Genomic DNA, 10,816 nt, shown 5'->3' on the forward strand with positions numbered 1-10,816 from the left:
ATTGACAGCATTCCCAAAGATGGAAATGTCACTTGGCCACTTACTGCTCCATCTCCAGAAGTATTAATCACACCGGAAGTCACCAGGTGTGTGCCTGGTTGCTCTCTGGAGTTTCCCCCCTCATTTCTTGCTTTTATTCTGTTGAATTTCATAATCATATCATCTTCCCTTTATAGGTTTCCCCCTGTCTGAATGTGCTTTCCTGGTTGCTGTTTGTCAGTGACACTGATGTACTGGCTGATGCCTGCTGGGCCCTCTCATATCTATCAGATGGACCCAATGATAAAATTCAAGCAGTCATTGATGCAGGAGTATGTAGGAGACTTGTGGAGCTGCTGATGTAAGATATCTTAAACTGTGTCTGTTCTTTTGTCTCTCATATTAGTTTTCTAGTTGCTGATACTCAAATATTAATGCATTATACTGATTTATTGTGCTTTAGGCTACTGTCTTTTGTTACTTTTTTATACTCATGTCACATCTGTTTGTTTGATTGTTTTGAGGGTTATAAAGAACCTCTCACTCTTCTGCTGTAAGCAGCCCTTTAGCAGAAACATTTGGAAAACTTTGATCTGTGTAATTCTAGCTCATGGTTAATGACCTGAGACCAACCACTGGATAGCAGAAGGCACACTGCCACTAAAAACAGTCATTTCTTCATCTTTTTGTCTCATTTAGAGCTTAACCTAGACTGGTGTCAGACTTTGAATTTTATTTTGCTATATCTCTTTGTGATGCCTTTCATTTATGAAGTGGAAGATTTACTGATGGCATAAATAATTTGAGACTGTATTAATCAAATTTTTAGAAAATAATATCGGAGAAAAAAATTAGAGTGATAACATAATGGGGAAACAGTATAATTACAAGCCATGTGAAATTTATTGGAGTAAGTACAAAGTAGATGCAAGGAAACATTGCCCCAAAGATGACATGTGGAATGAATTAGATAGTATAATATATAGAATATAAAACTCTGGGGTTATAGACTGGGTACAGATCAGCGGCATGATGCTGTTATGAATTAAAAGCAATATAATGCTGGAGGACTCAGAAGTACGTCATTCAGAATCTGGGAGAGTAACCTTTTGTACTCTTTAGTCTCTAGATTACTAAATATTTTAACCATTTCTTTTTAGTCATCGGATCTTAAATGTGGAGAAACTGGCATAGTTTTGAGAAGAGTGATCAATCTCATTAAAGGGGAGAGAAAATAAGATATTTAAGGAAAGTTAAAGGATATTATTTAGCCTGAAATCAAGACTTAATATCTGTCTTCAGATATATAAAAGATTTGTGGAGGGGTTTTTCAGACCAGTAAGTCAGCTGAGGTTTAGTAGAAAGAGTCTACTATTTGAAGTATGAAGCCTGGCTTTCATTTTCAAGTTAGCTCAACTGTTGATATATTTTTATTCCTGTGAAAATTAAGTGATTTGTAAAACTTAAAAGTGCTGTATAAATGTTACTATCTCTTTCCATTATCTCAGCAACCATAGAGACCAAGTAAAGAGGAAATGAAACCTGCATTAATGAATGAGAGGGAAAACTTGGACTCCAGGTGATTGAATACCTGGGAAGGGTTATTAGAACAGATTTGTAGTTTTTATCCAAAAATACTAAACAAAAGGAAAGACAGCCTTTCTTGGGACACCAAAAACATTTCCTCATTATGATAGGGTTCCTTTAATAACCACCATAGGTACCTTTCTGCTCCAAGGACCGATCACATATTAATTTCTTTTGGGTTTCAGCCCTAAGGAAAAGAGATTAAAGATAGAACTGTTGGATATGATGCTTCTTTTTATGGTTGCAGGCATAATGATTATAAAGTGGTTTCTCCTGCTTTGCGAGCTGTGGGAAACATTGTCACAGGCGATGATATTCAGACACAGGTATGAATAAATGGTAACTATTTCTTTTTTCTTTCAGAAATAGCAGATTGACCCCTCATGATTATGTTTCTGTTACAGTATTTAACTCCATGGGGAGAAATGATACCTTGTTTCATTAATGTTTGTTAAAAGTGTTGGCTTTGGCAGCTACTTTCAATACCTTCACTATCTCTGTCTTGACCTATTGCTTTGTGGCAATTTTGGGTTCCCCTATGGTGTAACTTATCCTTTTGGTTCGGTTTATTTCCCACTACTTCTACTTGAAGGGGTTCTTGTGAGCATTAGAAGCCTCTAGGAGCATCCTTTCTGTCTTCTTCATCTTATCTTCCCTGATGGCTTCCTCCTTTTTGTACACGGTAAGTTTCCTATGTGAGAAGTATCTTCCCTCCTAGTTCTTAATGTCACCTTCTATTCCATTCAAATTTTATATCAAGATACATCACTCACAGTGGTTTGTTCTAGCCATTTTTCTTCTTGATCTCTCAGATGCATTGGCATCATCTTTAAAATTATCTTCCTAGGCTTCTGTGGTGTTGAAGTATTTTGGGTCTTCTGCCTCATTGACCATTTATTTCTCCTTAGCAAGTTCCTTTACCTGTTCTTTTCTGTTTATGGGATTATCCCCTGGAGGGGATTAGTTTTAGCCTTAGCGCTTTCTTAGCCAGCTCTGACTTTCAGCAAGACATTTAACATCTTCACTTTCCTAATCTCTAAAATTAGGAGACTGAATTTGTTCTCAGGTGTCTTCTAACACTTAATATTTAACTTTAAATTTATTCTGTCCACAAGGGAACTCATTATTTTTCCTGGTGTATCTGGACCTCTGCTTATTTATGTTCCTGTCTCAGTGAATGGCCCCAACAGTTACCCAAGCCAAAAACCTGGACATTAGTTTGATTATTCCCTTTCTGCCACCTTTCTCATCAGTCACTAATGATTGCCATTTCTACTCATTCCTTGCAGTGCTTAGTTCAGACATTTCTTGTACCATTCCCATATCACTAGAAGGATGCTTGTAAAATGCAGATTTGATCGTGTCATTCTCTTAAAATCTTTTTATGGCCCCCTATTGTCCTTGGACAGTGTTTAAGATCCTTTAAAATCTGGCACCTGTATAATGAAATGCTGTGCAACAGAATGAAGAAGCTAATAGGCAATATGGAAAGGTTTCTAGGTTCTGTTGTTTAAAAAGAAAAACAAGGGGCAGAATAGTATGTAGGATATATTACTATTTGTGTAAAAAATGGGCAGGGAGGAGAGGAGAAGAAAACAATGTATGTTTTTGATTGTATTTGCATAAAATTTCTCAGGAAGCATACACAGGACACTAATAACATTGGTTGTCTCTGTGGAGAACCAGGTAGCTGGGGTATAGGAATGGAAAGAAGGCTTTTAACTGTATAGTCCTTTTTATTTTCTGAATTTTAAAACCATATTGGTATATTTGCTATTCAGAAAAAGTTTCTATCTACCCCCTCCCATGCCATGCTCTGTGCTTTTGCCATGTTTGTTCCGCTGTATTAGCTATGACCACACTCAGTTCTGAGATTTAACCCATGGCTTGCTTCCCTCTGCATGGAACATATGCTTCCATCCCCGTCCCTGTTCTGACCAGCCCCTCACACAAATCCTCACTCTGCCACTAATGCCTTTTCATTCTTCAAGTCTTGCTATTAACATTTTCTCCGAGAAGCTGACTCTTAAATTAGGTGCTCCTTGTTTTGTTTCATCCATCATAGCACTTACCACACTGTAATGTAACTGTCTACTAGATTGTAAGCTTGTAGAGGTGGAACTGTGTCATTCTTGTTCATTTTTGTTGCTTCTACAATAGTCCCTGGCACAATGTATAGAGACTCAAAAAATATTTACTGAATAAATGAAGTTCTGAACCTATACATCTAGTTCCAACCTCTCTCAAGTTCCAGTCCCATGTCTCCAGTACCTGTCTCGCCTTCTCGTCTTGGTTTTTCCCATTTCAGTTAATGGTACAACTGTTCACCCAGTCTTGAAACTTTGCAGTCATATTTGGTGTCTCCATCTCTCACACTTTGTATAGCAAGTCAGCAGGTCTTACTGATTCTTAGTGCTTCTAGATCCACATCTGATTACCTTAGTTTGGGCCCTGTTTTCTCACATGCAGGGGTTGTTGCTGTACCTATCTTATTCATCCTCCTGCTCTCCCAGGCATTTACCCCTCTCAGTGTATTCTTCCTAATAACAGCTTAATCTTTCCTAAAATAACTCTGTTCACATTATTTTCCTCCTAGAAACAATGAGCTTCTTTAATGCCTGTGAGATAAAGAACCATTTCAGCATTTTTTCATTTCTAACCCTTCTGTCTGCTGTGTCCTCCCTCTTCTTTGCTTATGAAATCCTGTCTGTGTTTCAAGGTGTTTCCTCCCCACCCCCTCCCGTGAAGTGTTTTTTCCCTTACTACTCCTCCCCAGGTATTCTTTAACTTCTGACATGCTTATCTTCCCCACCACATCTTTGGCATTTAAAAATGCTTTGTGATGTCTTTCACACTGTTATTTGGAAAGACTGTACCTGTTAAACCACAAGTTTTGTTATTTTTTGAGTTAATTTAATAGGCAAAAATTGGCTTCATTTTAATTTGCACTTCTTTTGTTACTTTGTGAGGTAATTTTCTATTAAAAATGTAGTTTCTCTTACCAATTTACATATTAAAGACAGCAATGCTTTTTTCCGTTGCAACTACTTCTTCACATTGTGTGGTGTGCGTTTTAATTTTCATATGAGTTTTTGACATGCAGAAATTTCCATTTGGTGAAATTTTAAGTTTTCCCCTATAATTTCTTCTATTGTTTTTATGCTTGAAAAGTCCTTCACTGTCCCCAAACCAGCTATTAACTAATATTTTCTTCTGCTTTATGGTTTCTTTTTTATATTTACTCTTTAAATAGGTTGCAGATTTATTTTACTAACTGTTTGGGGTTAAGAATTGATTTTTTAAAAATTTTCACCTAGTTGCCCCTTATTCTAGTACCATCTATTAAATAAGACTACCAGTCATTGGAGGAAGAAAGGATTAATATCATTACATACTTATTAATTCTTTATAAATACTTGTATTTATTTCTAGACTAGATATCCTATTCTTTTGTTCAGTGATTGATCTTGAGCCTGTCACATATTATTTTAATCGTTATAACTTTATGATTTTAGTTTCTGGTAGAGTAGATCTCCTTGTTCATGTATATTTGTCTTATCTTCCTCACCTTTGTAAGCTGTTTGATAGCTGGGGGCATATACTTTTAATCTTTGTATCCTATAAAGCACCTGGTATACTTAACTAAGCATGTATTGATTCCTTGACTTCCAGGTAGAGAATTATCAGAAGACTTAAAAATCTGAGACCACTTATGAATTTCTGGCCACTTGATACATTTACCCAAAAGACATTTTAATATGCTGTAGGCATAGGAAAGTGAATAAGGCATATTGTGCCATATTTAAGTATGTTTAGCAGTTGTGAGTGTATATAATGAAACTGCTTTGATAAAGTTATTTCTAAAATTTCAAGGAGAGATGTTATTTCTTTGTCTGTATTTTCCGAAAATAAAGTCTTTGAGTTAAAGGTTTACTTCAGTTTGGATTAATACAATAAGTAAAATTTTCAAACTTTTTTCTTTAGGTAATTTTGAATTGCTCAGCTCTGCAGAGTTTATTGCATTTGCTGAGTAGCCCAAAGGAGTCTATCAAAAAGGAAGCATGTTGGACAATATCTAACATCACAGCTGGAAATAGGGCACAGATCCAGGTAATCTCATAGCACCTGTCTTTTTTTCTCTATTTTTATTAGTTAAGGTTTTTTTTCAGTCAGCCTTTAAAGTATGTATAATTTTTCATTATTGCACTGGAGAACACTAATTTCCAATGTTGTCTTATTTAGTGTACTTCTTACTTTTTTTATCCAACATTATAGAGGTTAAATCTTTTGAAACTTACACTTAGGCCTTGGTTTTTTCTCTTTGCCTTTAATATTTGATGATTTGTCAAGATCTGAGAAATAGTATCTTGTATTTTCAAAATGTTTTGATGGACTTTATGCTAAACAGATTGGCTTTACTCTTGCCAAACAAAATATTTCTTTTCTAGTGGACCCATGTGTTGGATTGCTTCAATTTTTCATGACTCTTTGGGGACCCAGTTTTCTCTAAATGGTTATCTGCCCTTTACTTTTGTCCTTGTATTAGTGGGAGAGTAATCCAAGTGAAAGGCTAAGCCATGGGCCAAATGGTTCAGAATAGGCCATGAGAAAGGCTGGAATAATGAGTTGGAAAAGATACACCATAGACGTATGGGACTTTGAGCTGAGTGGAATCATAGAGGTCATCTAACCCAACATTCTCAATTAAAGATGAAACTGAGGCTCAGAGAAATAAAATGATTTGCTCAAGGATACCTCTAGTTAATGACAGGACCAAGATGAAGCACCTTTCCACTAAATTTTACTGACTTTCTTCAGTGGTGTAATAGAAAGAGTTCTTGACCACGAAAGCATGGTTAGTCATCCCCAGGAGGCTGTCAGGGACTGAGATTGATAACTGTGGCATTTTATAGCATGCATCAGGGTGATTTCAGCTGTACTTTATTGTCTGCTACCACCAGGCTCTCATATAGAATTCCTCAGTTTTTTGATAAATGAAATGATATGAACCCATTTTAGGTTCTTGAGCTAAGGAGAAACATGAAGAAAGCAATTTGAGGAAGACTGCTGTAGTATATGAGAGTGATTGAGTCAAAGTACTCTGTCTAACTAAAGGCTATTCTGGTAATCTGTGTGGGAGGTGGTGGCTTGGAATAGAATGGTGGCAGTGCTAAAGGAAAGGAAAAGATGGACTTAGGACATTCTGAATTGAGAATGTAAAGGAGACTTGGTGACTGATTGAATTTAGAATGAATAAATAAATAAATATAAAAACAGCCTTTGTAAATGAGAGAGGTTTGAAAGGAGACCTGATACAAAGAGCAGACAATATGTTTAAGGTGGTTAGCAGATGTTAAGTAAGCTGTCAGCCACCTTGGGCTGGGGCCCCAGTGAGAAATGTGGACTGGAGAGGTAGAGCACACACGTGAGAGTGGATGCTATGAGAGAAATGAGAATGGCAGAGGAAAAGAAAGAAAATTGAACTTTTATAATTTGTTATGGTGAGTGGAACAAGAGAGAACAATAAAAGAGAAAAGAACCCAGGTAGAAAACTAGGAGATTACAAGGTCACAAACTCCAGGGAGGATGTTGTTAGTGATACTAAGTGTAGCCAAAAGGTTAGGGATAATGAGGAGTTAACTCCTTCCAGTTTATTTTTAACAGGGGAAGGGTGTCATTAGTGAAGCTAGCTGAAAAGTTATAATTAGTGTCATGAACAGTTTTACAACTCTTGTAATTTCCCTTTCCATTTAATTTTTTCATTCCAGACTGTGATAGATGCCAACATTTTCCCAGCCCTCATTAGTATATTACAAACTGCTGAGTTTCGGACAAGGAAAGAAGCAGCTTGGGCCATCACAAATGCAACTTCTGGAGGATCAGCTGAACAGATCAAGTAAGTAGTAGCCAAGTAGTGTCTTGTAAATTGAAGGAAAATTACTGTCTCCCAATTAAGAATGCTCAACTCTAGCCTCTTGGAAGATTGTTCTCAGTTTCATAATTAGACTCAAGCGTATATTTGATTCCTTATATTGCTCCCATTCTATTGCTGAAGATAACTCTGGGATGTGAGAAGGAACGCATAGTTGAGGTTTGAGGCGATCGAAATACTTATAGGGGTGGTTTGAGCCTACTCTCAAGCTGCTTGATCAAAAAACATCTTGGGTAGTCTAGAAGGTTACTTGTAGAATTCTTAGAGTCTAACTTTAATAGCTAACTCTTGCTATTTCTAGTTTAGATGTGTTAATAGTAGAATTGGACAGACTTGAAAGAGATGTATTGATATGCCTTAAAATAAAGTGCCAAATTCAGTAGAGGCAGGTCTCCTAAAGGACTATGTTATTCAGTAAAGGGAGAGGTCTGTGTATTAGCTTGAGACTTAAATGGCCCCTAGGGCAGCAACTTATAATCTTAATGGCTTGAGTAGGCATAAATACGGATGGGAATCAATTCCTCAAAGGAACATCATATAATCAGATGGTTAATTATGGATATATACAGTATTTCAGATAGAAAAAAAAAGAAGAATGGAACCTAGACTCTTAGCCTGCGTTAACATTCTTTGGGGAATTCAAATGAGGAGAAGATGGTTACCAATGAGTGTTAAAGCATTAACCCCTTCTATATATGTAGTAGTATGGGGGAAACATAGCTACTTCTGATGTTGTCGCTTTGTGGGTTAAATGTAGGTGCTCAACCAATGCTGATTTTTTAGTGCTCTGTTGGAAATTTCAACATGAGAAGGTAAAGTAGTCCTAAGATTTCAGAAATTGATCAGAAAATAAGATTACAGAATATAAGTATGTACCTGAAATAATACAACTTAAATAGATTAACACATGCAGTAGCTATTTCGGTAAAGTTCATCATGGATAGGTTAGCCAAGGAGGACTTCAAGTGGTCTTCAGAGCATATTTGTATGGGATTGGGTCTTTTTTAACCTCCAAAGTTCCAGTCTGGGGTACTATGATTTTTAAGTATGCCACCACCAGATGGCAGTAATATGAAGTAATATAGAAGTTATTAGAACAGTTGATAGTTGTCTCATGTTCAAATTCAGATTTATAATTATTGTCACTATATTTTATACCAAATATGTTTTCTTAATTGAAATGGTGAAACTGTACATGTACATATTTTAAAGACATTTTAAAATACTATGGTATCTTTCATCAGAAAGTATTCAGGGGTATTTTGCTCTGTTAGAGAGGAATGGAATTCCTACTATCCCTTTTTACTATTCAGCATAGCTATTTATAATAATGGGAGTTAATTATCAGTCTCCTAGCAGTTTTTTCTTAACCGGGTAAAGAGTTATCTTGAAAGATTATTATAAAACTATTACAGTCCAAATTATAGAAAATAAGCTGTCTTTATTACTGATAAAAGACATCTGTGGGGCTTCTGCTTATTGTTGAGAAGACAAGATTTAGATGCAAGAACCAGTTAGAATAACTTAGGAAGTATTCATAATTTTAGGTTAAATATAATCAAATGCTAATACATACTATGGTTCTTAAAAATGAAGGATAAAGAATGTTACCTGGAGTTAAAGTTTCATGAAAGAGATGAAACTTGACATTTGGGTAGAGATTTGGCAATTTTGGAGGAGAGAGAATAGCATGAGGGAGTATGCACAGTAAATGTTATTGGAAGAGGCAAATCAATCTTGCTACAGGTTATTCTTTTGCAGGGATGAGGAATTAAGTAATTGAGGGACTTTGAAAACTGGGATGAAGGCCTTAATCTTGGGTATTGGGAAGACTCTGGAGTGTCTTTAACATTGAGAGTGATATGAAGAAGATAGTGGTTTTTTGTTTGTTTTTTAAATTTGGCTGCGTCGGGTCTTAATTGCGGCATGCAGGATCTTTGTTGCTGCGTGTGGGATCTTTTAGTTGTGGCATGTGGGATCTTTAGTTGCAGCATGTGGGATCTAGTTCCCTAATCAGGGATCGAACCCTGGCCCCCTGCATTGGGAGCGTGGAGTCTTAGCCACTGGAACAGCAGAGAAGTCCCAAGAAGATAGTGTTTTGAGGAGAGGAAAGAGAGCAATTAAGATGCCATTGCAGTAGTTTAGTATACTGTGATGGCCAGAATTAAGATAATAGCTGTAGGGACTTCCCTGGTGGTCCAGTAGTTAAGACTCCATGCTTCCACTGCAGAGGGCACGGGTTTGATTCCTGGTCGGGCAACTAAGATCCCGCATGCTGCTAGGCGTGGCAAAAAAAAAAAGTGTTGTAGCATGAGGTATGGGTCTAGATATGGGAAAGAACCATCTGTAGGACTTGGTGGCAGGTTACAGATTGCAAAGGAAAGGAAAGAGCCAAAGATGATCGGAGAAAAAGGTGGTGCTGTTGATAAAAATTAGGACGCAGAAGAAGCAAGATCCTGTTTGAGAGAAATGGCTTTATTTATTTATTTAAATTTATTTTTGGCTGTGTTGGGTCTTTGTTGCTGCGTGCGGGCTTTCTCTAGTTGGGGCGAGCCGGGGCTACTCTTTGTTGTGGTGTGTGGGCTTCTCATTGCGGTGGCCTCTCTTGTTGCGGAGCATGGGCTCTAGGCGCATGGGCTTCAGTAGTTGTGGCACGCGGGCTCAGTAGTTGTGGCTTGCGGGCTCTAGAGCGCAGGCTCAGTAGTTGTGGCACGCGGGCTTAGTTGCTCCACGGCATGTGGGATCTTCCCAGACCAGGGCTCGAACCTGTGTCCCCTGCATTGGCAGGCGGATTCTTAACCACTGCGCCATGAGGGAAGTCCCGAGAGAGATGGTTTAAGACACAGTGAGTTTGCTTTTCATCAGAAGAAATATTTGAGAAATAAAATTCACTTTTCCAGATAGTAAATTCTTATGGGCTAAATTTCCTTACCCAGAAAATTTTCTTAATGGAAGCCTTTTCTGCCACAAAAGCCAGCTAGCGTCAGTGACCAGTGATTGCTTTATCCAAGTGTTTGAAATACACCACCCATTGGAGCCAGTTCCAGACTTTAACCATAGAATTGTGCCTGTTTTCCAGTCATCTTTTCAAGGCTTCAGACTTTCCTGAGGAAATACTTCTTGCAGTGCTTTTCTCAAAGTAATATGACTTTCCAACTCCTATACAACCCAGGTCCTCTGGTGACCTGTTCTGCTTTTTGGTGCAAATTACTATCTTTGGAGAAACTTGCATCAGTAGTGAAATACCACTATGGTGGTCTTAAATCTCCAAAGATGAGTGGTTGCATCAGAAAACAGCACCTTAAATTCCTCTGATCT

General features: G+C 37.4%; 1 protein-coding gene across 1 annotated transcript in view; it reads left to right on the plus strand.

The window, feature by feature from the left end:
* Positions 1–10,816, plus strand: part of KPNA1 (karyopherin subunit alpha 1) — a 73,313-nt gene that overhangs the window by 56,703 nt on the left and 5,794 nt on the right. The window contains exons 9-12 of the mRNA XM_068546631.1: positions 177–340; positions 1,814–1,892; positions 5,551–5,676; positions 7,335–7,462. Of these exons, the coding sequence (XP_068402732.1) occupies positions 177–340; positions 1,814–1,892; positions 5,551–5,676; positions 7,335–7,462 (497 nt within the window). The remainder of the gene's footprint in view (positions 1–176; positions 341–1,813; positions 1,893–5,550; positions 5,677–7,334; positions 7,463–10,816) is intronic.

This window comes from Eschrichtius robustus, chromosome 6 (assembly GCF_028021215.1).
Source record: "Eschrichtius robustus isolate mEscRob2 chromosome 6, mEscRob2.pri, whole genome shotgun sequence".
Lineage (NCBI taxonomy): Eukaryota > Metazoa > Chordata > Mammalia > Artiodactyla > Eschrichtiidae > Eschrichtius > Eschrichtius robustus.